The 14536-nt window shown below is 42.8% G+C and overlaps 1 protein-coding gene across 2 annotated transcripts in view; it reads right to left on the reverse strand.

Moving 5' to 3' along the window:
• The window catches only part of KLHL24 (kelch like family member 24), a 121367-nt gene that overhangs the window by 36538 nt on the left and 70293 nt on the right, over positions 1-14536 (reverse strand). For both annotated transcript variants that reach the window (XM_073625819.1, XM_073625821.1), the window contains exon 3: positions 5210-5394. In XM_073625819.1, coding sequence (XP_073481920.1) covers positions 5210-5394 — 185 coding nt within the window. The remainder of the gene's footprint in view (positions 1-5209; positions 5395-14536) is intronic.

The raw sequence follows: 14536 nt of genomic DNA on the forward strand, positions 1-14536 counted from the left end.
CTAACTGGATGGGAGTACTCTTTATATGAGTAATGGCTAGGGCTTGTGGAATAGCTTTATAGGAAACAGTCCCTTGCTATATTCTTCTGCCAGCTATAGTTGGGACCCATAATCAGCATTGGTGTACTTAACAACAGTCTTGGTGAACCAGCATGTAGTGTAGGTGATACTTACCAAGTGTCTTGCTTTCAGTAACCCAGTCTCTGCTATCAGTGTGTAAATACTGGGTGGTCATCCCTCTCAACATTCCCCGTGGTGCGACTGTAGATTCCCGCTGTAGGAAAAGGGGAACCGTTTGTCTTTGCGCATATAATTCTGGTGATCAGAAGTGAAGGAGCGAAGAGTGAGAGAATACTCCATTCCCCCTACAGGAAGGGCGAGGTTAGTTGGATTGCCACAGTCTTCTCAGCGCTGAGTTTATGTCACCGTTCTAAGACCTCCAGCTCCAGTCCTCAATGGTCTGGTCTCACGCAGAAATGTGTACACACAAGCAGATGTGCTCAAATGGACTCCCATGCTGCCAAGAGGAAGACATTTCCAGTGCAGTCTGGTAAAAGCTATTCTACCACTCCCCCTCCTACTCAGTGTCTTATGGGGACTGTAGTGTATTTGTCCATGAGTCCCATTCTAATGTTGATGTCCCGGACTATAATTCCCATGATCCTCAGCATTCTGCATATAAGTCTATAGGCTTTCCTGACTATAGCTTCCCCCTGCTGACTGGAGGGGATAATGCAACACAACATCCAGCATAACAATAGAACGTGAAAGTAAAACTGACTGTAGAGAGAACAATGGGGGAGGTTTACAAAGACTGGAGAGGGCATTATCTGGAGCAGCTCTGCATAGAGACCAATCAGCTTCCAAGTTTTCTTGTCAATGCTTAATTGAATAAGCTGAAGTTAGAAGCTGATTGGCTACCATGCACAGCTGCACCAGATTCTGAGTGTTCCAGTTATAGTAAATCTTCCCCAATGTAGCCTTCTCCATGTTACTGTAGTCCAGCACCTGGCTAAAGGTGTGTTGCCTTGATGGGTTGGGGTGGCATTGAACTGCTAAGGTATGTAACATGTGTTATAGTAATGCATGTTATGGCAAAGGTCAGGTATGACTGGGCTCTAAGATTTGCACATTTTTTAATGCACCTGGAATGTGTTTAACTGATTTAAACTGAAAGTTCTCTTGATATGTAACTATTAGAATTTACCAGTGCCTACCAAACATTACATAAAATATACGAGTCTTGAACTAAAGATACACTCATGAATTTTGGAAGAAGCACTCGTGATTCTGTGTATCCTCCATAAATATTAAAAATGATACAGGGGTAGAGTCATCAGCCGACTTCTGAGTTTTGATTGCAATGTACATTGATTGGCCTTTTTGCTACCTACAACATTTTCTGGAAAGATTTAAAATGGTTTATGGGATTTGTTGCAAAAAACAGAAAATATACATTAGAGCTGGAGGACACTTCCTGCGTTTGAGCAATATAGGAGTCTGAAACACCAATGTTAAAGACTCCAAGCGTTGATTGTTGCCAAATACAGCTGATAACAGTCAAGAAGGAAATTAAAACACACTGTACACCCCTTAGGCAAGTATGTATTTCCACCCCTTATTCAGAACACATGGGCTTCGATTTGTACAAGAGCAGTGTATACAAAAAGCTTTTACAAAGTATTTGAAAAGTGGAACATGTTTAAAGTGGTTGTAAACCCTGTTACACCACTTTAACCTACTGGGAAGCCTATAATACGGCTTACCTGTAGGTACCTGTAGGTACCGTGAATATCTCCTAAACTTGCACAGTTTAGGAGATATTCACTGTATCCTCATGTGCCGACGTCATCGGCACATGCGCACTGAAGAAACAGCCCCCTCGTGCCGTTTCTTCAGGAGCTGTGCCATGACCGAAGGTCACGTCACCGCAGGTCCGTGACGTCATCGCGGCTCCGGCCAATCACAGCGCCAGAGCCCGCGAACCCCGAAATAACACAGGGAGACATGTCGCCGGTCACAGCAGTGTACAGGGACTGCTGCAACAGCTTCGATCTAAAGTATTTCATATTGAGCTAGTATGTGATGCATATTAGCTCATTATGCCTTTGTCTTGCAGGTTTTTTGGGTTTTTTTTTGAGTTTACAACCACTTGCACTCCCACAAAGATATGGATCTGAAAAACATACCAGTGCATCACTCTCTTATTGGAAAACTGCGTTTTTATTTATTTCAAACATAAAGAAGTAGAACATAACAGAAAAATCATCAGTATAGTACATTCCACAATAATATAGGCTTGCATCCCTACCCAAGCCACAAGGAAAAGAATGGATGACCAAGCTGCAGATGTGAAATTACTCAAAAAGAGAAAAATATGAAAACAGATAGTCATAACTACATATAGCTATCAAACCATAGCTCGTGGAGCAAGCACACAAGCTTAAAATTGACATCAACCATTAGGCCTTTAATGTTAATATAAGTGGAAATAAGAAAAAGGAAAGAGAAAGCAAGGAAAGAAGAAGATATCCGATAAACTCTGTGGCGCACTGGAACCCGCATTCCACTCCCACCCCCAAAACAGAAAGGGGGGGAAGTACAAATAATGTTGACTGGACGTAGTCAAGGTGAATATTCCATGGTGTGCCATAACTCCCAAACCCTATTATGTTTATCCAAGGAGTCATTTAAAGTAGTTGTGAGTTCCATCCTTTGAACATTACGGATCCTAGCGTGAAGCTCCATCAGAGACAGAGGTCCCTGCCATTTCTATGTAAGCGCCACTAGACAACGTGCCACCATAAGGAGGTGTGATAGCAGTCGTTTAGACGTTTTGGAGAAATTAGGAGGGGTTACCCCAAGCAGGAATGTTTTAGGGGTGAATGGAATCCAGGAGTCAAAGACTTTGTGGATAATTTTCATTTACTGTTTAATGAGTGGACACCACCAGTAGATATTTTGGAGCATAACCAGACTATTCTTACATCTCCAGCACCTATCATTTGCAATAGAGCATATAGAGCTTAATTTATCTGGTGAATGATACCAGTGGAAGAGTATCTTATATTGGTTTTCTTTGTACAGGGTACAAATGGAGCTCTTAGCCACCTGAGTCCATATCATTTGCCAGGTAGCAAAGGGTAACTCCTCTCCCAAAATTTGTTTTCATTTTTGCATGTAGAGATGTTTTTTCGGGGGATGGAAGGGTAAAGAATTTAAGACTTTATATATTTGAGAGATTAGCCCCTTGCTAGATGGACCATCTAAACAGATTCTCTCAAATGGGGTCAATTCAGAGAATTAAAGGGTTTTCGTCATGCATTGGGCATAATGGTCGATTTGCAAATAACAGTAAAAAGCTTGCTTAGGAATATCATGGGCTTCTTGATGGTCCTGGAATGGATGCAAAATCCTAGTTCTGGGACCACCAAGCTGCCATAATGGAATAGGTCTCTAGTTTTCCAAACTGAAGACATCTGGGCAGTCAAGCTATCCGGGACAGCAGGGGTGAATAGAAAGGAAGTAGTCAGAGAAGCCCCAGTCATTAGGGAATATTGTCTGTGGGCCTTTTGCCACAACGTATAAAGATGAGACATGGGCCGAAGTAAGTAAACTGAATTTGGCAGTATGGTGGACCTCCACAGCAGAGTATTGAGGTGGACTGGCACTATCCACAGCTTCTCCAACTCTGTCCATCTATTGTAGGTATGCAAGGTAAGCCACAAGGCTAATAAGCGTAATTGAGCAGCTAGGTAATATTTAGACACTCTCTTATATACACCCTATATAGGGTAAAAAATCACATAAATATCAAATTAAACACCATTTTTCATCCACATAAACCATATATTGCGTAAGTTCTATCAGTAGGGTTTATGCAAAATATGTGTGCAATGCTTCCAAAATCCTCCATAATCTTCCGATTCCTGTGAGCAAGTCCACCACAGGTTACTCCTATACACCTTTACTCCATGATCAGCTCTCAGCTTTCACTCAAGGTGTGATCTCACCTTATCCTTTGGACCTGTAAGCATTAGGTCCAATACTTGCTCTTTTACCCCTTTCCAGTCTCCTCTGCTCCTCCTCTACTCCGATTAGAGATATTATTTAGCTCAAAAACAAAAGAAAACTCTTATGCAGTGTACACACGGTCGGACTTTTTGACCAGACTGGTCCGACAGACCAAGTCCGGCGGACAATTCGATCGTGTGTGGGCTTCATCGGACCTTCAGCGGACTTTTCCAGTCGAAAATCTGAGACTTTAGATTTGGAACATGCTTCAAATCTTTACGTCGTAACTCCGCCGAACCCAGCAATCCGCTCGTCTGTATGCTAGTCCGACGGACAAAAACCGACGCTAGGGCAGCTATTGGCTACTGGCTATCAACTTCCTTATTTTAGTCCGGTGTACGTCATCACGTACGAATCCGTCGGACTTCGGTGTGATCGTGTGTAGGCAAGTCCGTTCGTTCAAAAGTCCGTCGGAAGTCCGTCAAAAGTCCATTGAAAGTCCGTAGGAAAGTCCGTCGGACCAGTCAGGTCGAAAAGTCCGCCCGTGCGTACGCAGCTTTAGAATTCTCCATGCAATCATTTATAAAATAGCAAATATTAAACACACTCACATTAAAAAGTGCACTATGTCCCGTACACTATGGATAACAACATTGCTTCTTCAAACCTCCACTGTTGCGCCTACAACTCCCGGCTCTCCTGTTCCCGAAAAAACAGAAGAGCCGGGAGCTGTAGACGCACAAAAATGTGTTTAATTAGGTCATTTTTACACTATATATTCTATAGAGGGTGCATATATAAATAAGAGAGAACTGTACTAGTATATTTTTCATTTGGTTATTTTGATTCAATGTGTAAATTGCACGTTGGTGCTGGCTAGCCCTATAAAATAACAGGCAAAGGTAAGAAGTAGCAGAGCAGGATAAAAATAACATTATTTGGCCATAACGATATGTGATTACAGTCCCCAAACTGCAGATGAGTTTTTTAAAGGCCAACCAGTCATAACTTGCTGAAAGTTGTGCAAATGCTTTGTAAAAGCTTGCAGTACACACTGCTTTAATACAGGTTGACGCCCATGCAGTTAGGCCTACAGATGACTGCAATAAACACGAGAAACATAAATGCCACTAATAACATGTAAATAATGAAAGCTTTGGTACCCAGACAGACACGCCCCATTCATTTACCTTACCTGACACTAGAATATCATTCCTCAAAGCACAAACAGCGTATTCTGATTTGGTAAATTCTGGTAACTTTGCCAGTGATTTCCATTCCCCAGTCACTGGGTCATAGCATTCAGTGTAGGGCAGATTGAAGCCTCCAACACGTTCACAGCCTCCCACTACCACAATGACTTCAGAGTAGCCAGTAGACCTGTAAACATAAAAAAACACATATAAAAGTGACAAAATGCACTGTGCTAAGTCTGTATTTTATTCATTTTATATCACTGACAAATTCTGAAAGGTTTTAAAGAGTAAAGTGCCCATTCACATCAATCCCAAAATACATACTTGGGTTAATTTTTTTTGGTGGAGGCCATTACACCTACTATTCATGAAAGGAAACTGAAGCACCTAGAGCACTGGTCCATGAATGGGTTTCAAGGGGCCTGTGGGGGCAAATTAAAAATAACCTTTACACTATACAGCTCCCCTCCCCCTCCCAATCGATAGTTTACTATTGAAAGATATGAAAGCAGTAAGAAGGGTCGCTGGTTCGAATCCCAGCCACGACACTACCTGCCTGGAGTTTGCATGTTCTCCCTGTGCCTGTGTGGGTTTCCTCCGGGTACTCCGGTTTCCTCCCACACTCCAAAGACATTATAATTAATAATAATAAATACCGCGCTGTAAATAAAAAAGGGAAAAAAAAAAAAAAAAAAGAAGAAAAAACTTTCACCTAACAAGCTGCTGCTATCAGTGAGATACACACCTAATCCAACAATTAACAATAAGTAGCAGAGCTAAATACCTGTTAATGTACACCAAGAAGTATGCACAGTGCCAATAATAATAACATATACAGGTACATATATGTGAAACCAACCCATATATTATATTAAATGAAGTAAAAAAACAAATCTGAATAAGCATCAATGAAGTTCATTCAAATATAAGTGAAAAAGTCAAGCAATATAAAATATTTTCTTCAAAGTGATGTTTCTGGGTATCATGTGAATCCTCCACCGAACCACTGTGATAACACCGGTAAAATTGAATGCTTACCACAAGGCAAGCTCTAGTAAGCTTGTGACCTTGACCCGGTCGGGGCCTTTAAGCAGAGGAAAATTGGAATGAGGATGGTCCACCAAACCGCATAAAGATCGGTCCCAAAAACTTTTCACATGCACCGCCAAGGTACCGGGATAAAATTCGCTCAAGGATTCCCCAAGAGAAAAGAAGGAATGGACATAGCGTAATCCAGAAAAAAACTTTTCACATGCACCGCCAAGGTACCGGGATAAAATTCGCTCAAGGATTCCCCAAGAGAAAAGAAGGAATGGACATAGCGTAATCCAGATAACTAATTTATTATTTAAAGGATAAAAACTGCACTTACATTATATCAAAGGAAAACAGGCATGTACATAGCAAAAGCCGGCCGGCTATAGCGTTCACCCGTCCACACACGGAACACGCGAGACGTCAGCACGTCAGCTCCTCCCGACGTGCGTTTCGTCACACGATGACGTCGTCTGCTTAAAGGCCCCGACCGGGTCAAGGTCACAAGCTTACTAGAGCTTGCCTTGTGGTAAGCATTCAATTTTACCGGTGTTATCACAGTGGTGCGGTGGAGGATTCACATGATACCCAGAAACATCACTTTGAAGAAAATATTTTATATTTTATATTGCTTGACTTTTTCACTTATATTTGAATGAACTTCATTGATGCTTATTCAGATTTGTTTTTTTACTTCATTTAATATAATATATGGGTTGGTTTCACATATATGTACCTGTATATGTTATTATTATTGGCACTGTGCATACTTCTTGGTGTACATTAACAGGTATTTAGCGCTGCTACTTATTGTTAACTCCAAAGACATGCTGGTAGGTTAATTGGATCCTGTCTAAATTGTCCCTGGTATGTATGAATGTGAGTTAGGGACCTTAGATTTTAAGCTCCTTGAGGGTAGGGACTGATGTGAATGTACAATGTATATGTAAAGCACATGCGTAAATTGACGGCGCTATATAAGTACCTGAAATAAATAAATAAATAATAAAATAAATTTTTTTAGCAGAATTAAAATAGTTTTGTTTAATTTGCACAAGATGATTGCATTTCATTTCTGTAATGAGTGGCCATTACTTTTTGTATGAAAAAGGAGTGAGTTTTGTGTTAAGATTGTTTACTTTGTTCAAACTTTGTGTATGTCATATACAGTGCCTTGAAAAAGTATTCACACCCCTTAAAATTTTCCACATTTTGTCATGTTACAACCTAAAATGTAAATGTATTTTATTGGGATTTTATGTGTACGACCAACACAAAGTGGCACATAAATGTAAAGCGGAAGGAAAATGATAAATGGTTTTCAATTTTTTTTTACAAATAAATATCTTAAGAGTGTGGCGTGCATTTGCATTCAGCCCCCTTTACTCTGATACCCCTAACTAAAATGCCTTCAGGAGTCACCTAATTAGTAAATAGAGTCCCCCTGTGTGTAATTTAATCTCAGTATAAACAAAGCTGTTCTTTGAAGCACTCAGAGGTTTGTTAGAGAACCTTAGTGAATAAACAGCATCATGAAGGCCAAGGAGCACACTAGACAGGTCAGGGATAAGGTTGTGGAGAAGTTTAAAGCAGGGTTAGGTTATAAAAAAATACCCCAAGCTTTGAACATCTCACGGAGAACAGTTCAATCCATCATCCAAAAATGGAAAGAGTATGGCACAACTGCAAACCTACCAAGACATGGCCGTCCACCTAAACTGACAGGCCAGACAAGGAGAGTATTAATCAGAGAAGCAGCCAAGAGGCCCATGGTAACTCTGGAGAAGCTGTAGAGATCCACAGCTCAGGTGGGAGAATCTGTCCACAGGACAACTATTAGTCGTGCACTCCACAAATCTGGCCTTTATGGGAGAGTTTCAAGAAAAAAGCCATTGTTGAAAGAAAGCCATAAGAAGTCCAATTTGCAGTTTGCGAGAAGCCATGTGGGGGACACAGCAAACATGTTAAAGGAGGTGCTCTGGTCACATGAGACCAAAATTGAACTTTTTGGCCTAAATGCAAAACGCTGTGTGAAGTGGAAAATTAAGACTGCCCATGACCCTTAACACACCATCCCCACTGTGAAACATGGTGGTGGCAGCATCATGTTGTGGGGATGCTTTTCTTCAGCAAGGACAGGGAAGCTAATCGGAGTGGATGGGAAGATGGATGGAGCCAAATACAGGGAAATCTTAGAAGAAAACCTGTTAGAGTCTGCAAAAGACTTGAGACTGGGGCAGAGGTTCACCTTCCAGCAGGACAATGACCCTAAACATACAGCCAGAGCTACAATGGAATGGTTTAGATCAAAGCATATTCATGTGTTAGAATGGCCTAGTCAAAATCCAGACCTAAATCCAATTGAGAATCTGTGGCAAGACTTGAAAATTACTGTTCACTGACGCTCTCCATCCAATCTGACAGACTTCAAGCTATTTTGAAAAGAAGAATGGGCAAAAATTTCACTCTCTAGACGTGCAAAGCTGGTAGAGACCCAAAAATACTTGCAGCTGTAATTGCAGAAAAATGTGGTTGTACAAAGTATTGACTCAGGCGGGCAGAATACAAATGTACACCACACTTTTCACATATTTATTTGTAAAAAATTTTGAAAACAATTTATCATTTTTCTTCCACTTCACAATTATGTGCCACTTTGTGTTGGTCTATCACATAAAATCCCAATAAAATACATTTACGTTTTTGGTTGTAACATGACAAAATGTGGTAAATTTCAAGGGGTAGGAATACTTTTTCAAGGAATTGTATGTATGAGGCAATCAAATTTCAATAAAGTACATATATTCATTGAATGCAAAGTTGTGTTTATGTGAATATTTCTGGGGAGGGGACCCATAGCTTTTATTAGATTCCTAAAGGGGTCCGTGACCCACTATTTTCCCTTGCTCATAAAATGATGATCAATGGTGACTAAGACAATGTTTATGTTATTTAAAATAATAGTATAAACCATTGTCTTACCCAATTGTTAGGTAGACAGACAAAGAGCTTCACTAAAAAAAGAAACCACCCTTTCTTAAAGCTGAACTCCAGGCAGAGGTAAAAAACATAGATGAATGCAACTCTGAAATCAATAATACATCCACTTATATACATTTTATGAATGCAAGCAGTATAAATATCTCTAAAGTTGAACTATACTCACCTCCACTTCAGCGCTGCAGGCTCCCAGAGCTCCTGACCAGTCTTATTCCAGGATAATGATCTTCAGCCACTTTGATTGGCTGAACTGAGGTGACGTCACTTCCATGCATCCGTAGATAGCATTGCCGAAATTGTACACTGAGTAACTCAGGCAGGCAGACAGGCAGGTGATAAACTTTAATGCAGAGAGACACAGTATGTCTTTTCTGCATTAAATATGCTGCCTCTTTACCAATCACGTGTGTTGCGGTGCAAGAAGCATGCTGATAGGAGGACAGCAGACTGTTACGTCATCAGTGTGCTGCTCCTTCTTTTACTGTCCAGTAATAGAGGTGGCGTAGGGAGGATACCTGTAAGAAAAATTGAAACTTCAAAAAAGAAAGACCGGGTCCCCTCCTCTGCCAGGCAGAACTGTGCTGTGTCACAGAGCTGTTTATATTTCCGGACTGAAGGGACAGAAATACAAGGACTTTTGGCAGGCAAAACAGCTCTGATATATGCATTTCATCTGTTTATTTAGCTGTTTTCATGGAGTTTAGTTTTAACTTTTGCCTTTACTGTAGGGCAACTGTTGATCTTGAGCCACAGCATCAGATTTCAGCGATTTTTAAGAAAAAAATAAAGCTGGAATTTAGTTACCATAGGCAACAGCTTCAGCTCAAGTATTCTTTGCTCTGGGATTTATAAAAAAAAAAAAAAGCCACGCTCAACCACCGTGCCCAGCAGCCAAAGCCAAAATGTGTTTTGTGCATCTTTTTTTTATTATGTGCTGAAGCTGTGACTGGCTCCGATAAATGTCAATCAAGGAGGAAAGCACAATTCTGACAATAGGCTGAGGGCAGGCCTTCTGCTGGCACCAATCCATGTAGGGGCTGACAGATTTTTTCTGGTATTTTTAGATTAGTGTTCAAGGCATTCTAATTTTTAAAACACTGAGGGATTCTGTTCCCAGCCTAAATAAATATGAACTGGTTTTCTAGTATTGAAGCCAAAGGGAGATTTAATTTTAGCTTAGAATAGTATTCTGTTTTCTGCTCAAATTTCCTAGCAACAATATGAAAAAAACAGAGGAACCACACTGTTGGGAGGTGGCTTTGGGAGAGATTTACTATAACTAGAGTGTGCAAAATCTGGTGCAGAAGCCAATCAGATTCCATGTTTTATTGTCAAAGCTTGATTGAACAGGCTGAAGTTAGAAGCTGATTAGCTACCATACACAGCTGCACCAGATTCTACATTGTATGTAGATGACCGGGATGGGTACATACATTCAAATAAATAAATTATTGTCAGCACTATTGAATATGGGGGACAATTTACTGATAAAAACATATTTAACCACTTCCCGCCCGCCCTATAGCGGATTGACGTCCGGGAAGTGGTTCTGTTATCCTGACTGGACGTCATATGACGCGGCGATCGGTGGAGCGGTGTGTCAGTCTGACACACCGCTACACTGATCTTGGTAAAAAGCCTCCGGCGGAGGCTCTTTACCACGTGATCAGCCGTGTCCAATCACGGCTGATCACGCTGTCAATAGGAAGAGCCGTTGATCGGCTCTTCCTCACTCGCGTCTAACAGACGCAAGTAGAGGAGAGCCGATCGGCGGCTCTCCTGGCAGGGGGGGCCTGCGCTGATTGTTTATCAGCGCAGCCCCCCCGCAGATCACCACACTGGACCACCAGGGATCGCCACTAGGACCACCAGGGAAGGGGCAACATGTGGATGGCCAGGTATGTACCCCATGGCCATCCACATGTGCCCAGTGTGCCAAATCTGTGCCAATCAGTGCCCACAAATGGGCACAGATTGGCACAATTATGTTGCAGTGATGCCCAGCAATGCCACCCTTAGGGGCATCACTGCAAACAAGTAATGCCATCAGTGCCACCCATCAGTGTCCATTCATGCCACCTGTCAGTGCCCATCCGTGCCCATCAGTGCCCATCCGTGCCCATCTGTGCCAACTATCAGTGCCACCCATAAGTAACCATCAATGCCACCTACGAGTGCCCATCAATGCCACCTATGAGTGCCCATCAGTGCCGCCTATAAGTGCCCATCCGAGCCACCTATGAGTGCCCATCAGTGCCGCATACCAGTGCCACCTATCAGTGCCCATCAGTGCCACCTATCAGTGCCCATCAGTGCCGCCTATCAGTGCCCATCATCAGTGTCCGTCAGTGCCACCTCATCAGTGCCACCTCATCGGTGCCACCTCATCGGTGCCCATCAGTGCCGCCGTATCAGTGCCCGTCAGTGCAGCCATATCAGTGCCCGTCATTGAAGAAGAAAACATACTTATTTACAAAAAGTTTTAACAGAAACAAAGAAAAACTTGTTTTTTTTCAAAATTTTCGGTCTTTTTTTATATGTTGCGCAAAAAATAAAAACCGCAAAGGTGATCAAATACCGCCAAAAGAAAGCTCTATTTGTGGGAACAAAATGATAAAAAATTTGTTTGGGTACAGTGTAGCATGACCGCGCAATTGTCATTCAAATTGCGACAGCGCTGAAAGCTGAAAATTGGGCTGGGCGGGAAGGTGTCTAAGTGCCTGGTATTGAAGTGGTTAAACTTAGCCCAGCTTTGCTTTTATTTAAATAGCAAGGCAGTTCTATGATCAGGAAAGAAATTAAGGAAGAACTCCAGCCAAAAGTAGTGGTGAAGGGTTACAACTTCTGTCAATTTAATACTACTGGCTGTGTTCCTGTTATTGATGCTTCTTTATTTAGGGATGGACATATCACTTGTGCTGACTGTGCAGTTGCAAAGGGGCACTTAGAAGCCTGCTTATATTAGATATAGTCAGATTGGAGCTGGGACCCTTCCCTCTGTCAATTCTACCTACCTATCATTCAATACATGATGAGAAATTCTTCTTACTTGGCCAGTAGTTGAATGTATTACATATATATATTGTGGCAGGGTGAGCCCGTGCCACTGTTTAAAATGGTGGTTTACACCAGATTTTGTAAAAAGCAAGCACACTAATGGCACAGGTGTGTGCTGGCTTCATATGAGAGCCAGAGTTAGAGCTCAGAGCCCCGCCTCCTGAGGGGGTTAGTGTGTAAAGGGAGACGTGAGAGGTGCTGGTATGCACCATACTGTCCAGGACAGGACAGACCAAGGCCTGAGCCTGACAGAGAGTCCATGATGGACAGAGCAGCTGGAAGGCTGCAAGGAAAGACGCAGAGCTGAGGTACAGGGGTTGATTTACTAAAGGCAAAAAGGCTGTGCACTTTGCAAAGTGCACTTGCTCCAGAGCTTAATAAATTAGGAGAAGCTCTGCTGACATCCATCATTCAATCATGTTCAAGCAAAAATGCTGTTTTTATAGTTTCTTTGCACGTGATTGGGTACTCTTTGCAAAGTGAAGCTTTATCTAGCTCTGGAGCAACTGCACTTGTAGAGTGCAACTGCACTTTGCAAAGTGAACAGTCTATTTGCCTTTAGTAAATCTCTGATGGGGACACCTGATGTAAAGGGGGACTCTGATTGGGACACCTGATGTAAAGGGAGGACTCTGATGGGGACAACTGATGTAAAGGGAGGACTCTGATGGAGACAGCTGATTTAATGTAAAGGGGGGACTCTGATGGGGACACCTGATGTAAAGTGGGACTCTGATGGGGACACCTGATGTAAAGGGGGACTCTGATGGGGACACCTAATGTAAAGGGAAGACTCTGATGTGGACACTTAATGTAAAGGGGGGCACTTGATTGAAAGGAGGACTCTGATGGGGACACTTGATGTAAAGGGGGACTCTGATGGGGACACCTGATTTAAAGGGGGACTCTGATGGGGACACCTGATGTAAAGGGAGGACACTGATGGGGACAACTGATGTAAAGGGAGGACTCTGATGGAGACAGCTGATTTAATGTAAAGGGGGGACTCTGATGGGGACACCTGATGTAAAGTGGGACTCTGATGGGGACACCTGATGTAAAGGGGGACTCTGATGGGGACACCTAATGTAAAGGGAAGACTCTGATGTGGACACCTAATGTAAAGGGGGGCACCTGATTGAAATGAGGACTCTGATGGGGACACTTGATGTAAAGGGGGACTCTGATGGGGACACCTGATTTAAAGGGGGCACCTTATTTAAAGGAGGACTCTAATGGGGACACCTGATGTAAAGAAGGACTCTGATGGGCACATCTGATGTAAAGGGGGACTCTGATGGGGACATCTGATGTAAAGGGGGACTCTGATGGGGACATCTGATGTAAAGGGGGACTCTGATGGAGATACCTGATGTAAAGGGGGACTCTGATGGGGACACCTGATGTAAAGGGGGACTCTGATGGGGACACTTAATGTAAAGGGAAGACTCTGATGGGGACACCTAATGTAAAGGGAAGACTCTGATGTGGACACCTAATGTAAAGGGGGGCACCTGATTGAAATGAGGACTCTGATGGGGACACTTGATGTAAAGGGGGACTCTGATGGGGACACCTGATTTAAAGGGGGACTCTGATGGGGACACCTGATGTAAAGGGGGCACCTTATTTAAAGGAGGACTCTAATGGGGACACCTGATGTAAAGAAGGACTCTGATGGGCACATCTGATGTAAAGGGGGACTCTGATGGGGACATCTGATGTAAAGGGGGACTCTGATGGAGATACCTGATGTAAAGGGGGACTCTGATGGGGACACCTGATGTAAAGGGGGATGCTGATGAGGCCACCTGATGTATAGGGGGACCCTGATGGGGACACCTGATGTAAAAGGAGATGCTGATGGGGACACCTGTCATAAAGGGCGACTGATTGGGACACCTGATGTAAAAGCCTGATGTAAAAGGGGACTCTGATGAGGACACCTTATGTTGATGTTGTTGATGTGATTGGCTTATTGTGATGGGCACAGTGAAGCTGCATATGATGGGCACAGTGAGGCTGCAATTGACAGGCGCAGTGAGGCTGCAATTGACAGGTACAGTGAGGCTGCAATTGACAGGTACAGTGAGGCTGCAATTGACAGGCACAGTGAGGCTGCATTTGATGGGCACAGTGAGGCTGCATTTGATGGGCACAGTGAGGTTACATTTTGATGGGTAAAGTGAGGCTGCAATTGATAGGCACAGTTTTACCCAGCAGTAATGATACAT

The sequence above is a fragment of the Aquarana catesbeiana genome, linkage group LG04 (assembly GCF_042186555.1).
Source record: "Aquarana catesbeiana isolate 2022-GZ linkage group LG04, ASM4218655v1, whole genome shotgun sequence".
Classification (NCBI taxonomy): Eukaryota; Metazoa; Chordata; class Amphibia; order Anura; family Ranidae; genus Aquarana; species Aquarana catesbeiana.